This window comes from Platichthys flesus, chromosome 7 (genome assembly GCF_949316205.1).
Source record: "Platichthys flesus chromosome 7, fPlaFle2.1, whole genome shotgun sequence".
Lineage (NCBI taxonomy): Eukaryota > Metazoa > Chordata > Actinopteri > Pleuronectiformes > Pleuronectidae > Platichthys > Platichthys flesus.
In genome coordinates, this window is record NC_084951.1 from 8,374,352 (window position 1) to 8,392,718 (window position 18,367).

The following is an 18,367-nucleotide window of genomic DNA, read 5'->3' on the forward strand; positions in this document are numbered from 1 at the left end:
TTAATGTCTTAGACTGTGGCAAAGGTGAAATATTTATACGATCTGGAGTTGTTTTAACCTGAACAGATCTATTAGTCTGTATGTAGTGATAGTGATAGCACCACCTACTGGCAAAAGGAGGTAAGCCTTGTCTAGTACCTTTTATTCCATTTACATCAAATGTTCACCTAGTGGTCTACACTTGATGGCGTGGACCATGGATTAGTGGGGGTGGTCGAGCGCCGCGTGACGCAGGAAGTGACGTATTTATCCTTCCCGCGATGCCCAAAAGCCTGCAACACGCAGCTGTGTGGCCCGGTCAGCTGAATTGATCAGTGACCAAACGTTGATCAGCCTGGTGGTGTCTCCACACGTGGGCGCGCTTGTGACTGTTTTGGTCTCCCTGTCTTTCCGTAGAGAGGAGCAGCTCACAGACCGGGGCAGATACATTGTTTCTCAGAAGCTCAGTGTGAAGAAGAAGCTTCTCATTCACACAACAAGATCATGTGGAGGCTGCCGTCGTGACCACAAACATGGACAGACGTGGTAAGAGCGTTAAAATCTCAGCTCACGAGCCGTTTCATCCACAAAAAACGCTGACTAACCTTTAAGTTACACAGATGTGTTTGCTAACATTTGGCTAAAAAAGGCTCTGATCAACCTGTCCTGGCTTCGAGTTGATCATAGCTCACAGAGGGAAACTAAATGTTCCACTTCCTCTGGCTACTCTTCTTTATTACTCAGCAACCTCAAGTGTTAACATATATAGAGATTTGTCTAAGAGCTGAGGCTGAACTGATGCTTCAAACCCCTCACAACAGATCAGGCTGTCCACACACAGTCTTTTGATATATTCTCAATATAGAAGTATTGATAGGAGAGCAGATCTCAAATGTCCTACGTGAGTATATCTGTCTGAGAAGTGTCCAGGATCCATCAGTCTGCAGCCAGTACATGTATGTTGCAGCTGTCACGAGTCCTTCTCTTAGTTATCTTGACTTTTGCTGCCATGACAAATGCAACAGTCACACACACTAGAATTTAACAGAGCCGCACACAGAAACAGATGAGTGTGTAAGGGACATGTTGTTTCGCATCCTCAGCTCAGATGACTATCTCTTCACATCTGTTCCAAGTCATTTCCCTTTTTTGACGGGAGGGACAGTTTACTTGGCTTGATAGTGTTATATTTAGGATGAAGCTGAAACAGATTTTCTCCAGCTTGATCAGTTCTGCGCTTGAAACAGAGCAGGGCCCATAAAGTCTTATTTTGAAATGCATGATAAGTACTTGTGGATTTCGTCAGGGCTATTGATTGATGCCTGGGACAAAGGGTAACTTAAAGTCCCATAATGCTGATGCCTTGACTCTGGGTCTATGTAGGTGTGGTATGTGAATGAATTGGTTACTTGAAATCAGTTGAAAGTTAAAATACATTAACAATACACTGCTGTGCATGGGGTTGATTACTGTCAAATACAAGTGGTTTCATTCCAAGTCATTTAGATATTTTTTTTATTTAAAACCAATTAAATAAATAAATAAACACAGAGAAATTAGAAATAACAATAAATAGTGCAGGGGGAGGCAGAAAACCCAGCAGGCATATTTTGAAGACCACTTCAAAATGTTGTTGAAAAGAATATGACTACCTATGAGTGTCATCATATTAACAATAAAGTGTTAAGCCAAATAATAATAACAAGAACAAAGAAGCAACAGTACTATCAATACAAAAGCAAAGATGTAGACCAGTGAGCAGATTCATTCACATGCAGTGTGAATGTATGTTCCAAGTAATCTGGCACAGAAAATGGCAAACGTATTAATCTACATTTTATAGGGATAACCGATACTATGTTGTAGAAAAATCGTATTCAAGTGATGTTGGCTTAATCTGAAAAGTAAAATAATTCACACGACCAACCCCTCAAATCTTAACAACCTGGAAAGTCAAAAGCAGTTTTTTTAACTCCTATATGCAGAAAATTGAAGACAAAATTAAATATTGGATATTTTTAATTAATTGTGTTTAATTTACTTAATTAAGTGGGTTTCTTAAACATTTTTTAACCAACATTTAATTTCTAATAATAGGATGTGACGGTTTAACGCTGTCCATGTTGTGAGAGTATTTATTCACTCTGTTAAAAAGTCATATACAAAAAAAGTTAAACCTGGAATCAACTTGTGAAATAAAAAAAATAAAAAAACACACCTTTTTATTTTCTAGTATCCATGTCGTTTCCACTAAAAGCACATGAACATCACCCAAGTCTGAGGAACATCCTCCCAGTTCGGGGAATAGTAGACTCAAAGGTACATGTGAATGCAGCATTGCTCAGCCTCCATAAAACTCTACTTGACTCAGTTCAATGATGTATACAATAACAAAACCGATGAAACAGTTAATGTACTGTGTGGCTTCATGTCTATCCAGCACAACAAGTACCAGCAGGTTATGACGTCCATACAAAAGTGAAGCATATGAACAAACATGGTGTCCTTTACAAAAAATCAAACTCTTATATTAAAATATTTATTGATGATAAAGAGTGTATTGTTGCTTCTTTGTTGACAAGCCCTATACGTTGGTTTATTCATTGTCAGAGTTGGTTGTGCTACTTGTACCAAAAAGTGATACTGCAGCCTTTTAAAGTTGCATTACACAGTTGTATATATGTCTACAGCTGATTCACAACTTGTGCACACACTGTACTTTGTCTGTGGATATTATAAATCCATGTGTTTATGAAATTGTAATGTTGTTGGCGAACAATAACATAATCACAAAGGAGTGTTTGAGGGTAATCAGGCATGACATTTAAACTACTTGATTATAAGCACTCTTATGGTTTCTGATTTGTGTCTGTCTAATTATACTTTTTTAATATTTGGATGTTATACTGTTATCTTAAGAAAGTAAGACTTTCTGAATATGCATTATCATCACGATGCCTCATCTCCTAGATTGTAACCAATCCAGGCTCTTCCATCAGTTTAAAAGTCTTTAAGGTGACAACGCAGCTCACTGAAGTCAGTTTGCGCATCAGTGAGTGGTGGAGCACTATTTGGCAGGTTCTCATCAGGCATGTGTCGGGTATGAGACGCAGGGGGCGCTGTTCTCAGGTGAGCGACAGAAGTTGGAGGAGCAGTAGAAGAACCGCAGGTTGATTCTTATCCGCAGCGGTAGATAAAAGTTCTGCCCTGACATTTATCCTGCAGATAACGTCAACCTTTCTGGGATATACTTATTTTAAACTGGCGGTGTCGTGTTGATGTTGAGTTCAGATTTTTCCTCCTGAGTGGTCGGCCATGAACGAAGTTGGTTTTGTACTTTCCTGGGAACCGGAAGTGAGTATTCGATTTAGGTGAACAATGGGTTTTACCACCGGACTTTACGTCCTGTTATCTCCTGAGTTATCGACACAGTTAATGAGAAGCATTAAAAAGAACTTAAGGCAAACGAACACTTCAGGACATATATACGGTTCTTATAACCCTGTAAAGATAATGTTTTATTGGCGCTGAAAGAGTACGTGTTGTAATCAGCTGTGTTTCGTGACTGGTGTGTGTGTTGTCCTCTTTTAATCCACCAGAGTTACTCTGGACAGTTCTATATGAGCTCACAAGCAGATCGATGAAGACACCGTTTTTTTTTTAACTTCTTCAGTCTTTTATTTATATGTTGAAAATAAACCAACCAGACACAAAATAATAATATGCATTGAAAATAATCACTTGTTGTTCAAGGTTTTGAGATAAATAAATCAGCTTTGCATAACACTATCATCAATTTGATAAAGGTGAATTATACTGAAGAATCCAAATATGAACCATCTGTACAGCAGTACATTCTTTCATTGCTTGTATTTCTTTTACATGAAGTTTTTCAATGAAACTACTGTTTTTACCACACTGACATAGAGTATCTATGTAGTGCTGTGAAGTTTAATGTTGGTCTGACAACACAGACAACATAAATAATGAGTTCACATAAAGTTCATATATTTGACATGATCCGAAACGTGCTAGAGAAGCTTGCAACTTTGATCAACTAGAGCTTAGCCATCCGTGTCAATATTGAATCAGGAGGTGGGATGTGCTTACTGGTTTATGTAAGTGTTGAATGAGAGGGACGGTTGATGTTAACAACCTGTAAACTTGTTTTGTAGGTAGTGTGTCGGAGCCGCAGAGCGGACTCCCCTCACCCAGTCCACGAGACCCCCTTCTCTCCCCTGACTCGCACATGGTAAGTAGTGATGGGCGATTCTGCTTTTCAAAGGAGTTGGATCCTATGACTTCATTCCTTTCCAAGAGCCGCTCAAAGAAACGGCTCATCGTTCTTTTTGGAGGGGGCTGGTTTATGTGTGAAATAATCATTTTCATGATGATATGATAGGGTAAGATTTGGATGAGAATCATTTTTGAGTATTGACTTTTTTTGTGGAGTTAACTGCATTTATAAAACTTGTACTTCTAATTTTGGTGCTAATTTTGGTGCTAATTTTGATGCCATGTCAGTGTAATTAATGACAAGTCCCCCGTTCCCTTCTCAACAACAGAAATCTTTGTTCTCACTGTTAACGCCAGAGGCAGTGACGTGGCTTTAGGGCAGCAGAATGTTTATACAGTTATAAAAGGAACGGCTTGGCTCCCTCTCTTCTTACAAAAGAGATCGGATTATTTGTGAACAACACATCACTAATTCTAAGCTGTTAAACCGAGCCACTGCTCAAATCTGGCTTGAGGAAGTAGTTTATTTTATCATGTAACATCTGAGTTGATATGCTAACAGGTCTATGGAAATGTATCTTTTTAACTCTGAACTGAAACGCTGTTTGAATCGTAATGGACTGTCCTTTTCCTCACCAGGACGTCCAGGGGTATAGGTTTGTGCGCTGGCGCATGTGGATGTTTCATCTGGCTGCCGTGCTGTCCTTAGGTTTCCTCTATATATTGATCCACTGGCGCCCACGGCTCGGCATCCTCGCACGCTGCAACTCCTGCCCTCTGGCTTTAGCACATGTTCTGCTAATAAGAGTGAGTAAATATAATACTTCTGTTAATACAGATCCTACGTTTGTCTAGATTTGACTTGCACCTCACCTGCGAGTCACTTTGTCCCACATTTTTGCCTGATCATAAATGATTAGACTGAGCTTTCCTATCTGTTATAAAACATGCTCTTAATTGTTAGTTTTCACAATGTGAACTTGTAATTTTTGTATATATATATATGAAGAATATATTTTATCTGTGACTTAGTTTTACACTATGCTTTAGATCTCTCTATCACGTGTGACGTCTATCACCCAACATAGATGTTAGTACCAGAAGAAAAAGGGACTGTGTCTGTAGCATGTTTTTGTCTCACTACAGCACAAGCTGCATGAGATGCTTGCTATCTTGGTTGGTCAGTGCCTTGTTTCCAGCTCTCACAGACACATTTATGTACCCTTAACCCCTCAGGACATTTTTGGTAAGCAGCATGTCGTGGATGTCCTTACAGAGGAGCTGGAGGATGGCAGGTTAGCTCCCTGTTTCTATTCTCTGACAGCATCATCTTCAGCCTCTCATCACAATGCATTGACTGAATCTGAGTAACAGGTTTAACTGTTAATTATGTCATGTTTTTCCTATTTAGTTTGGAGTTGTTGGTAGAGCACGAGGTCACTGACTGGAGAGATACAGCTCAGCTGTACCAGGAGGAGGTAAGGAGCAAGCGTGTGTTTTTCAGAATAAATTGCAGCGTGTACTTCTCTCCCAGACTGATATGTCCCTCTTTCATGTTACAGAAAACGCTGCTACGCTACTACCTGTTTGAAGGGCTGCGCTACGTCTGGCTGGACAGGAAAGGAGCTTTCCTTCGTGTTAGGTATTGAAACAGGAAAAGAGGGAACAAAGAGAGAAAGAGCAACTGGATTCATGCCGCATATTTGGATGAAAATTCTCAAATGCTGGACATTGATAATTTCAGTTAAATTCAACTCTAGAATATATTTAACAGCATTTCCATCTTTGTCTGCAGTGTCCTCAATGAGGACTGGACCTGCAAAGACCTGTATGGCTTCCAAAAGGGCCTGAGTCACCTGGAGCAGAGCTTCAGGTAGGAAGAGCTGCATAAATGGAGAAATCTGCGGGTAGTTTAATCTCATTGAACACTACTGAGTAGTGACACAACATGAATTCTTTCAGGAGACGCATTTATGGGTCCAACCTTATTGATGTGCCTGTGAAACCTTATATAAAATTGCTGTTTGATGAGGTGAGATGGAAATCCCTTCTTTTACAGATGTTGTGGTGCAAAGTATTTTATTCCAAATATAAGTATTGTCTCTCGCTCTCTATCTGCTTCTTCAGGTCCTCAACCCTTTCTATGTGTTCCAGTTCTTCAGTATCACCCTGTGGATGATTGACGATTATTATTACTACGCCATGTGTATTTTATTGTTATCCATTCTTTCTATCAGCATCTCTCTTTATGAGACACGTAAGGTGAGTCTCCTGTGGAATACTTAATAATCTTAATATTAATATTAAGATTATTGTTTTTATTTTGTTATTGTTAATATGAACTATATGAATTTTATGCTACCTGACCCCACAGCAAAGCCTCACACTTCACGACATGGCCCAGTTAGTCACAAATGTTACGATACGCAGAAACTCCGGAGGTGAGTGCAAATCTTGCATGTCAAATTCTTGTTTCAGAAAATGATGCGTGTGGATATGGCTGTTTATTTAGGGTCATTGTCCATCAAGTGACTAGGCATGCAGACAGTCAGACCTCAGTTTCAGCTGCAGTGCGAACCTGTAAGAGGTATCAATGTCGTTTTCTCTCGTGTGCGAGAACTTTTCTTTCACTCTCTAGTCTGTGTACCTGTCCCTCAGAATCTATCGCACATGAGGGGGTTCTTTTGTATGTGTGCACATTCACCCTTGCTACTACCAACTATTTAAGGAATTCTGTTGGAAACCTGGCTTCATATAATAATAATAACCATAATTTGCTTTGATTTGTTAACTGACACTGTACCAGGTGTTGTTTTAGATGTTAGACAGTAGTAGCTGGTATGTAGTTGCACCTTGAACCACTAATGTTTTAGTTCCCCTTTCCTCAGTACTGAAAGCTTGAAGTAAAACTTCAGGTGTTCTATCAGAATTATCTCTGAGATACAGTTTAACAGTTTTGGTATGAGATATGTTTAACGTGATGCTTTACAGCACAACAAACTTTATCCTCAAAAACAAAAGTACAGTTCTATCAACGCATCCGTATTTGTTCTAGCTCTCTTTTCAACCTGAGCTGAGCCAGGGGATGAATCCGGTTTCTGCCCAGTCATTCTGCATTAAATCCACTGTCTACAAGGACATTATCTCTATTGTGTGTTTCTCAGTGGAGGAGTGTGTGAGCTCGGTGGAGCTGGTCCCCGGCGACTGTTTAATCATCCCTCAGGAAGGTTTGCTGCTTCCATGTGATGCTGCCCTGCTGGCTGGGGAGTGTCTGGTGAACGAGAGCATGCTCACAGGTGATCATCAACCCTCAACATATAACTGGAGCCACTATGTTTATAACTTCAGATATAAGATAATTTTCTCCTCTTTGTGTTAATTTTCTCCTTTAACAACTAGGCCCTTGAAACTCTTTCAGAAATCACAGAGTAACAAAAAAAAAAAAGTAAAATCGGTTTATAGAATAGTTTCAATTTGCTTGTGGTCAGTTGTCAGTTTTCATTTTGTACATGGGATTTATTAAGTAAAAACATACGTTAACTTTTGCAAAATCTACTGGTGTATGAACCTGTCATCTGTCTCTGTGTCAAGGTGAAAGTGTCCCGGTACTGAAAACCCCACTGCCGGCTGGTGAGGGAAGGTACAGCTCAGAGACTGAGCGCAGACACACACTCTTCTGTGGTACCCAGCTCATTCAGGCCAAAGGTGGCGGGGCGGGAAGTGGCGGTGCTATTGCTGTGGTGACGAGCACTGGTGAGTAGTGAAACTGGTGACCTGAGGCAGTAACGTTTTAGTGAGATATCAGTTACTGGTCAAACCATATATAATTTAGTGGCCATTGTTCATTAGGTATTACCTAAATTACCTATAGTGAGATGCAAACAATCACATGTCTTTTCGGTTCACGAAGACCAAATGTTGTTTTCAACCAGTCTGAGTTTACTGGGGTGTCATGAGTGAGAGAGTGAGAAATACACAGCATGCAGTTCTGCTAAGAAGTAGAATAAAGTATCAATCCTTATGTGGGGATCAGTGTTGGTATTGTGGCTACAAACAATGACGATGGACTCTGCGAAGTGTAAAACCATTTTTATTGATTGTGACCCTATACTGGGTCAGAGGTCACCAGCTGGGTAGGTTGTTCCTCATATTGGCCAAGGATACATTTGCATTCATGCGGTGAAAAGAATGTGGCCACATGTGTCCCAGAACATCTCAGACCTGTGCTTTGCGCTGACCACTTGTGATCGGATAACTCGGGACAGATGTTTCTCAACAGGTTCTGACCGAACAGACTATCAATCTTAGTTTCAATTTTCGTAAAAGCTGTTGAATGGTTTCCATAGGAGACTGCATTTAGTATAGTATCACTTCCTCTCCACTAAAATTTGCCACATGTTTCTTAACAGTAGTCTCAGGCAGTTTCACATCTTCTGTGGCCACGGCCCCAGCCTCCTTGTTTCGTAGGACCTCTACTGAAGTCAAATTCAGTCTTCTTTCTCATTCTCAGGGTTTTTCACAGCCAAGGGAAACCTGGTCAGCTCCATTTTATATCCTCAGCCAATCAACTTCCGCTTCTACCAAGATGCTATTAAATTCTTGCTCATTTTGGGCTCTTTGGGTAAGAACTTTAATAGCAACTTGATTAATTAGGTTTCAAGCATGAAGGAAAGAGTTAAATGTAACTGTCATAACATGTGCAATTAAAAGAACAAGCAACTCTGCAGCTGAATTTCCCAGTTTATTTATTTCAATCCTTTGACCAAACGTTTATTGAACATTAATTAAAAAATGTTTGCCCCTTTGTTTCAGCTTTTATTGGCACCATTTACAACTTTGTTGTCCTCTACAGAGCCAATGTAAGTTTTAGCTATAATGGACTGTAAACAGTTTTCTGTTCTTGTGATTTATTTTTTTACTGGACGACAACCAAACATTATGTGATGTCACTGACTTGTGATCTGTGTTTAGGTGTCTTGGGGGTATTTAGTTATCAGGTGCCTGGATATCGTGACCATTGCAGTGCCTCCTGCCCTTCCTGCTGCCATCACCACAGGCACCATCTACGCCCAGCAAAGACTGAAGAAACAGGGCATTTTCTGCATTAGTCCACCTCGCATTAATGTCTTTGGCAAGGTCTCCCTCTTTTGCTTTGACAAGGTGAGGAAGAATCCATCAATTGAAGTTTACTGTGTATGTGGAGAACAGTCATGGAATCAGTGGGATTTTTCTTTTTATCAGACAGGAACTCTCACGGAAGAAGGTCTGGATGTGTGGGGAGTGATGGAGGCGGGACCATCCAATTTCTCAGAGCTGGTTCCAGAACCCAGATTCCTGGCCCCAGGGCCCATGCTCTCAGGCCTGGCCTGCTGTCACACTGTGACACTGATGCAAGGTCAGCCCATTGGAGACCCTCTGGAGCTCAAGATGATTGAGTCCACTGGTTGGGTATGATAGTACAAAGCTTATATTATTTACTGGATATCATTTGAAGGCTTTAGATAACAGTTTGCATACAATATCTGTCTTTGCTAAAATATATAGTTCCACTAATGAGCTATATATTTTGGTTACAATTACAAAATCATCTAATGAAAGGAGTAAATGTTAGGGTCTAAAGATGAGGAGCAGTTCCAGAATGTTGCCTAAATGTATAACTTGAAAACCATTTAGTGACCATGATGACATTGAATCAAACCAGACCTATAAAAAAACGCTCTGTAAAATTTTACTGAGCAGCATGCCCTCTGCAGCCACACATAGTGATTGATTCTGTCAGGCTCCGTGTCTGATAATGCAGTTTTTGATTGAGAGAAAAAACTCAATCTGTCGCCTGGAGCTCTAACTGTGTATGGTCCCACTGGACTACTGCTTGCTGGAGATTGAACCTGATCATTAAAGCTACATAAACATGTAAGAACAAATGTTTAGGGTAAGGAGCAGCATCATTCACCCTAGTTTAAGTCGATTTACCATTAAAACCAATAATGAAGCGGCTATTTTAATGTAAAACAATGCATAGTGTTTCTTTAATGCCAGCTTTGCGCAATTGTTCATTTTGAATAGTTGGTGCACCAAACACATTTTGTCAGTACTCCAACAGAATTGAGGTTTGACACTTGACAATTGTTCTACTCCAAAATTAGCATTTTACACAAATTGAAATCTCACAAATCCCCCAAATTAGAAAAAACACGATTTTCCTATTCCGTTTAAACATAATAATGGTTTTACAGTTTCCCTCTTGTTCACACCTCTGGGACATAATAAAAACTACTTAATGATTTTGCACCCTTCAAGCGATTAATTTCCCCTCTCCTACTGTGTGATTTCTTCTCACAGCTAATTTCCATTATAACATTTATTAAACATCCATATTTCTGTATAATTTCCAGACCCTCCAGGAGCCTGAGGAAGATGGGAAGGTGTTGGATGCAGAGTTTGGAGGTTACAAAGTTTTGGCTGTTATGAGACCTCCGACTCATCAGCTCCAAGCTCAAGGAACAGTGAGTGTCCCTGGCATCAACAATTGGGAGTTTTGTGTTGCTGAATTGAACAAACACTGTAACACTGTTGAACCTGCATTGATTGTTCCGTCCATCTAATAATTCCAGAAATCTCTGTCTATAATTAATTTGCATATCTCAATAAATGTTCATCTGATCAGCTTCACACTTGGCATGTGTATTGTTCCTGGTCCAAGGAAATTTTTAAAACTGAAAGGTTTCAGAAATGCAGAACTTATTCTCGTCTCTTGTCTTTCCTTTTTATATTTCATTTTCAGTCCACCAGTGAGGCGGTGGCTCTTGTTCAGAGATTTCCCTTCTCCTCTGCGCTGCAGAGGATGAGTGTGGTCACTGTGGTCGGCGGGGGTCACTCAGCATTCGCTTTCATTAAAGGATCCCCTGAGATGGTGGCGAGCCTCTGTCGAGCAGAAACGGGTCAGAAACTTTATAATAATAATAACTAAATAGGCTTTAAGTGAGAGCCTTACTTTATGTTTTACTTCTCATGTTTAAGTGAACTAGTCATTTTAAAGCGTAAATATATATATAGAAGACTGTATTACATCATTTATCATTAATAGCAAACAGGCTTTCTCTAAATGTAGAGTATAGCAATACACTTTTTTGTGTCTTTAATTTTCTGTGACATTTATATTCAATGCAATTCTTTCTGTTTATAGTGCCGGCACAGTTCTCCAACAAACTACGCAGCTTCTCCAGTGAAGGCCTCAGGGTTCTTGCACTTGGCTATAAACCCTTAGATAACAACACTGACCCCAGGACCATTAAACGGTGAGAGCCCAGTCTGTATGTCTAGACATTTTTATTTGCTTTCTTTAAGCAATAGAAGATGAGCTGTGGGTTGATGCCCTTGTGTCTGTCCACAGAGAGGAGGTAGAGAAGGACATGCAGTTCTTGGGTTTGCTAATGATGAAGAACTTGGTGAAGCCAGATAGTGCCGATGCAATCGACATCCTGAGACAGGCACAACTTCGCAGCGTCATGGTCACTGGTGAGAGAAATTCTGATACTGAGAGGATACTAATTTTAAGATATGAGGGTTATTACTATGCATATTAACTATTGTTTCCCGATTACATATGATTTTCTTTTGAATTAATCATTATGTTTTGTTCACACAGGTGACAATATTTTGACAGCAGTAAATGTAGCAAAAAGCTGCCGGATGGTGGGATATGATGAGAGGGTGATATTCGTCAATGCCACCCCCCAAACTGCCCAGTCCATGCCCACGCTAAGGTTCACACTGGAAGACGATTTGACAACTGCTTCAGAAATCTCAGTAGAGATCAACACGTGGGTTAGTCCTGCTCAGACACAACACTGCCATGCACTGGTCCTCACGCTCCTCAAGACAGTTGTCAACATCTGGGAAGAATCACGGATCATAGGTCTCTCTTGAGCCTTTCTGTCCCTGGCAGTTTTGACTGTAGCCACAACTATGCTTCTCTGTGATGAATGTTAGAGTGGATGACCTTCATCATATCAGACTGAGTAGGAATCATTGTCTTTTCCTCAGAGGCCAATCTGTGGAAATCAGTGTTTACTAATCCGCTTTTTCATATTGGATAATTAAGGAGTTTTCTCATTAGCACATAAAATCACCATCATGGCTTGTGTTTCTATACTGTCAGGATGAATTAACGTTGCGGTTACTGACGTTCTTACCTCTTCTCCCAGGGTCTGTACCAAGGGTGGTCTGGTTATCACTTGGCAATTAATGGCAAGTCCTTTGCTGCGCTTCGTGACCACTTCCCGGAGCATTTGCCAAAGGTAATGTAAGATGTGTAATCCTAGCAGAAATATTCGGAGAATGGGCCAAGCTGTGACCTGAAGAAGGATTAAATTAAAGAAGTTAAATTATAGTTTGGTCAATACAAAGACATTACTCTACTTTGTCTTGATGTTCCGGCTTTTCAGGTTTTGATGCGAACCACAGTATTTGCACGCATGACTCCTGACCAGAAAACCCAGCTGGTGAAGGAGCTGCAGAATCTAGAGTGAGTTCAAACATCATGAACAGTCTACTCCAATCAAGCAATAGACAACTCCTAAGAGTAATTTAAGCTAGCGAGATGAATCAAAGTTATTGCAGTATTTATTTATGATTTTTTTTTTTATATATATAAAAAAAAATGTAAAAACATGTTTTTACTTTGTCATGTTTATAAAAGTGTTGATTGATGGGCAACAATTGCAATGTATTAATTTAAATCTGAATTTACAACACAGTATGTACACATTTCTTTTTTCTGAATACTAAAGCCAATGTAGAATCCGGCTCCATTATGTCAGTGACTTGCCACTGTGGCAAACGCTAAGCCCTACTACCTGACTTTAAATAAGACACCAGCTCTTAGTGAATTTATAATGCTCCTCTTCTGTCACTGCAGCTACCGGGTGGGCATGTGCGGGGACGGGGCCAATGACTGTGGAGCCCTGAGAGCTGCTGATGTGGGGGTTTCCTTGTCTGAAGCCGAAGCTTCGATTGCTTCACCTTTCACTTCCAGAAACGAAAACATCAGCTGTGTGCCGCTGCTCATCAGGTGAGGAAGTGATGGTGATGACTTCTTTGAAACCCAACACAGCTTATGTTTGTGGTACAGTATCTTTAGTGTAAGAAATAACAACACCTTTTGGCTTCTTGTCTCTGCAGAGAGGGCCGGTGTTCTCTGGTCACCTCCTTCTGTCTCTTCAGATACATGGCCCTGTACAGCCTCATTCAGTTCTGCTCCGTCCTCATCCTTCACACAGTGAGTAGCAGCCACCCTCACTGTCGAAACTTGGAGCAGCAGATTACTGATCTGACACAAGACACTGAAAAAAACACCACACTACAAGAAAACTTCTGATTTGACCTGCGGAAAAAAAAAGAAACCATTACAAATACAGTTTAGTGTGTTGGCCCACTGCCCAGTTTGATACGGGCGAGGAATGGAACGACCAAAGGTGAGGACTTGTTAGAGCAAGTTGTTTTGGGTGAAAGATTTGTGATCAAGATGTCACCTACTGGTCTGAAATGCTTGCCTGAGCGATTATAGTAATTTTTGTGTTCTAGTCTAGACCTATATTACGTAAATCAAAAGGTTGTGTGGGCAGAGAAAACTTTTTTTTAAACCAGTGTTAATTTCGTTGACGAAGACGATGACGAAATATAATCGTTAACGACCCTTTTTTCCATGACGAAGACGAGACGAAGACATAACGAAAACGAATCTTTGAAAATAAAAACTATGATGAAATCTATTTTAATTTTCGTTGACGAGATGAGACGAGACGAAAATGTTGGTGGTTGACTAAGTCACAATAATTTTTAAAACATCATCGTATCAGGCCGTCATGAAGTATCAGGAGCGTGTGTGTCTGTGTGTGTGCGCGCCCCAGATAGCGCTCCGGTCCGTAGCTCCGCCCCCCGCCCCGCGCACTCGCTCAGAGAGACACAGTGAAAGCAGAGCACGTTCACGTGCCGCTCAGTGACTGACTGCTTCTTAACTATGGAAACAGTGAAAACGCAGAGTTTCTCTGGTCTCAGCTGATCTGAGATCAGCGCTGCAGCTTTTTGATCAAAGCAGAAGCTGAAGTTGGTTTGTACCGATGTTCAGTTTCTGTGTCCGGCTCCAGTCTGACCTGCTCTCCCTTTTTGTTTTCACATTTAAAACTAAATATATATTTTTAAGCTATTAGGTTGCAGCTATATGTTTTTATAGAAAAGGAGTTTAATGTGGCTATTAAATGTGACTAAAACTAGACTAAAACTAAGAAGGATAAAAATGACTAAATGTGACTAAAACTAGACTAAAACTAAGAAGGATAAAAATGACTAAATGTGACTAAAACTAGACTAAAACTAAGAAGGATAAAAATGACTAAATGTGACTAAAACTAGACTAAAATGGAATTTGTTTTAGTTGACTAAAACTAGACTAAAACTAACAAGGATAAAAATGACTAAATGTGACTAAAACTAAAATGCATTTTCGTCAAAAGACTAAGACTAAGACTAAATCAAAAATAGCTGCCAAAATTAACACTGTTTTAAACTGAGGGGAAAATACTTGTTCAGACAAATATCAGCAGCAGTGTAGACAAGGCCACATTTTTCCATCAAACCTTGTCATAATATCGGTGATTTCAGCAGTAACTGTGCACGTTCCCGCGACAGGCATGCAGTTCTCCGCAGGCAGGGTTAGCAGACCTTTTAACATGCAACTTCTTATTGTGTTTGTCCAGATGAACACATCTGTGGCTGACCTGCAGTTCCTGTACTTTGACATTGTTTTGGTGACCACTCTGGCCATCGTGATGGGAAAAGGGGGCCCCAGCAACCAGCTGCATCCCATCAGACCCACAGCCAACCTTATGGCCCTGCCTGTCCTCGGCAGCCTCTTCATCCACAGCTGCCTGATCATCCTGGGCCAGCTGGCTGCACTCTTCATCACCACCTCACAGGACTGGTCAGTAGAAAGAGGTTGTTTTTATTTCCCATCGGAACATTTTTCCTTATCAACCGTCTCAGTTCTGGGGACCAATTAGAATCCTGTTTACAAATTATGTTTATACAAATCTGTTTTATGATTTTAGGTATATCCCACTCAACTCAACAGTATTCGGAATAGAAAATCTACCCAACATGGAGGACACCAGTGTGTTTGCTTTGTCTGGTTTCCAGTACATCATCATGGCTGTGGTGGTCACAAAGAGCTACCCCCACAAAAAACCGCTTTACTACAATGGTGAGTCATCAGTAATAAGCATCAGGAGGGTTTAGGGGGGGTTGGAAGGGTGTGTGTTCAGAGCAGTGCCAAAAAATGGGTTAATCTAATATAAAGTGAATATAATGAAAAATGTCTAAAAAAAAAATCTCATCTCAAATTCGCAGTGATCTTCCTCTGTCTGCTGATCACCCTCTTCTCCGTGATGACCTGGCTGGTGTTGCACCCTGGGCCTGCAGCTTCCCTCCTCTCACTGTACGACATCCCTGATATGAACTACAAAATGCTTATCGTCGCTGTGGCTGCTCTCAACTTCCTCGTCTGTTTCATTGTGGAGGTGAGTGTGGTCGTGAAGCTTTTTGACTATTGTTGTCTTCAACACCGTGTCTGCCACTGTATTCTGCTTCCCCCAGTTAGAACTTCCTCAGAGTTCATCATTCCAGATTCTCATTTATAGTTACCGTTTTAAGTAGTTATGGCGAGATGAAGCTTTCCATCCAATTGGTTTGCTCATGGACCGAAGCTTCATGAGGCTTCATTTGCTCTACTGCGCCATCAAGTGGACATTAAATGTAAATGTAATTATAATGAAACCACGGCTTTGGAGTGTGAAGCTTTGAATTGAAAAAAATATTTCATGATGTTTGTGATGCCAATACACGTAACACGTACAAAATGGATAATGGATTATTTATTTTTATTAAAAAACAACCGTTCTCAACAGTGCTGGGTTTCAGGCGGTTTCCTTTTTTAGAAATAATTTAGCCTGCTTTAGAAACTATCCTATCACAGCGCACAGATGTAGCTGGGGTGCAAGAAAAGATACTTCAAGTTTGTACAAGTTAAGAAATAAATTATTTTTTTCCCCCCAATTCTCTATAATATATTGCAAGCAAACGCACAATAAAGTCCCAAGACAAGTAGTGTGAGGGGGAATCCATTGCGTTTCGCGGACCCTTATAATTTGAATCGCACACCAAGCCTGCGAACCATTTCCTGAATCAGTGACGTGCTCGGCCGGCTCGCGAGGCTTCGAACGTCATCACATACGTCATCAACACAAGCATGTCAATTTTTTAAGTTAAATAATTTAAATGGATAATATCCTGAACCTCTTTTAGTATGGAGGAAAGGGGTAAGTGATGGCCTATGGATCAATAAAGTATCAATCCTGGACTCTCAACATGAGCTCCTCTTTTTCTAATAAAATTGTGTCTTGGCCGGATTCAGTGTTTCAGCCCTGGTCATGTTAGATTAATATTAAGATGCATTTATTAGTCCCAAACACTTATCTCTCTAAGGAAATTTCTACTTTTCAAAGAAAATGTTTTTATGTGATTGAGCCAAGTATGTGCTGAGGTAACATCATTTGCATATAAATGTTCCTATTATCACATTGTTTCAAATAGAACCCCCCCCCCCACCCACCCACCCACGCCATGTTCCGTATGAATTTTCCAGCATCACCTCAAAGAGCAGAGCCTACTTATAAAAATTCCGCAAATCGGTTTATGGCTAAACTATAAAATATCAAGCCTCAATTACATTTCTTAGTCATTAAGGTTACATAGCAACATCTCGAGAAACATTTCCTAATATAAGTTTTAATATTTATTGGTATCAAGCATGTTTTTGTTTTACATTGGTATCGGCTCCATAAGTCCAGGCTCTGACAAGTTAAAATATCTGTAAAAAGAAGGTTTATTGTTTATATGCACCAGTAACAAATAAACTCATGATGGATGTCTCTATGATACCGAAGCCCTTTTTAACTGTACATTTCACTGTTTATCTCCATCCAGGTGCTGGTTGACTTGGGTCTCCTGAACTGTCTTCGGTTGCTGCGTGGGAGGCGTCCGTCCAAGAAATCTTACAAACGTCTGAACAGCCTCCTGTCTAACTCGACATTATGGCCGCCCCTCAATCAGACTCTGTTTCCCACAGATGACACACTCATCTGCTTGTCCTAGCATCCGCTTCCCCTCTGACGGACACTTGACAGTCATTACAATTCTACATTTCATTTAGCTGACACTTGTATCCAAAGTGACTTACAATAAGTGCATTCATCCATGTGAGTACAAACCCAGAAAAACAAGAATCCAAATACAATTCTAACCACGGTGTAGTCGGAAGAGATTTCTTTCGTTCCACCATTTAGGAGCCAGAACAGCAAACAGCCGTGATTTTGTTGAGTGGCTAGCTCGCAGGGAGGGAGCAACTGATGCAGGCAGCCACTGGGAACCAGTGAAGGGAGTGGAGGAGCATGAGTGAATTTAGATAAAGGACCAGTCGAGCTGCTGCATTCAGGATGAGCTGCACAGGTCTGATGGTACGAGCAGGCAGACCTGCCAGGAGGGAGTGTGAGATGACAAGTGCCTGGACCAGAACCTACACCGGCCTCCTGAGTGAGAACAGTGCATATTCTCCTGATGTTGTGCAGCATGTATCTACAGGAGCAGGTTGACTGTCAGTCAACAGTGCAGATGTCTGAGCTGCAACTAAAATTTCCCCAACAATGCAAAGTTGTGTCTACCTCTTAATAAAAACTATTTTTATGTATTTATACCATAGTGTGTGTTGAATTGTGTTCATATTTCCAATCAATGATCGTTGTGATTATGAGTAGACCTCACTTATTGGTTTGCATGTTGTAAATAAAGGGTCATGCTACCAAAACCATATACATTTTCTCTCACCTCTCTTGTCCGGGTGTAGTTCTGGTTTTAGTTGTGCAGGTTATGATTTGTTTCATTCACAGACTACTTGGTGAGTATTTTTTTTTTTTAAGATTTTCATAAATAGGATTCTATCAGCAATAACACCAGGCATGGATCCACTATATTAACTACTTCTACTTTTGACTACAGAAAGGAACCTCTTTTAAAGATCAAGCATCACAACATGCAGCAG

The 18,367-nt window shown here is 40.5% G+C and overlaps 1 protein-coding gene across 3 annotated transcripts; it reads left to right on the forward strand.

Annotated features, from left to right (window-relative positions):
* The first annotated feature begins 387 nt into the window (after nucleotides 1–387).
* On the forward strand, nucleotides 388–18,138 carry atp13a2 (ATPase cation transporting 13A2). Of its 3 annotated transcripts, none has more exons than XM_062391233.1 (29): nucleotides 388–525; nucleotides 4,155–4,231; nucleotides 4,855–5,022; nucleotides 5,452–5,510; nucleotides 5,627–5,693; nucleotides 5,778–5,857; nucleotides 6,011–6,088; nucleotides 6,178–6,247; nucleotides 6,343–6,477; nucleotides 6,590–6,656; nucleotides 7,380–7,511; nucleotides 7,807–7,968; nucleotides 8,726–8,836; nucleotides 9,028–9,074; nucleotides 9,187–9,375; nucleotides 9,457–9,663; nucleotides 10,611–10,721; nucleotides 11,000–11,156; nucleotides 11,402–11,513; nucleotides 11,609–11,733; nucleotides 11,864–12,042; nucleotides 12,423–12,515; nucleotides 12,663–12,742; nucleotides 13,136–13,288; nucleotides 13,399–13,495; nucleotides 14,973–15,196; nucleotides 15,324–15,475; nucleotides 15,622–15,791; nucleotides 17,257–18,138. In XM_062391233.1, the coding sequence occupies exons 1-29, from the start codon at nucleotides 513–515 to the stop codon at nucleotides 17,422–17,424; spliced, it is 3,483 nt and encodes a 1,160-aa protein (XP_062247217.1). In that variant the 5' UTR covers nucleotides 388–512; the 3' UTR covers nucleotides 17,425–18,138. The 3 variants fall into 3 exon arrangements, with proteins under 3 accessions (XP_062247217.1, XP_062247219.1, XP_062247218.1); XM_062391234.1 differs by lacking the exon at nucleotides 388–525 and adding an exon at nucleotides 3,135–3,333; XM_062391235.1 differs by lacking the exon at nucleotides 8,726–8,836.
* Nucleotides 18,139–18,367: the final 229 nt, after the last annotated feature.

Bases quoted from the DNA above. Each gene is read 5' to 3' on its own strand.
- atp13a2 (XM_062391233.1), top strand. The intron at 10,722-10,999 runs GTGAGTGTCCCT...TTTCATTTTCAG, and splicing joins AGCTCCAAGCTCAAGGAACA to TCCACCAGTGAGGCGGTGGC. The intron at 15,197-15,323 runs GTCAGTAGAAAG...TTATGATTTTAG, and splicing joins ATCACCACCTCACAGGACTG to GTATATCCCACTCAACTCAA.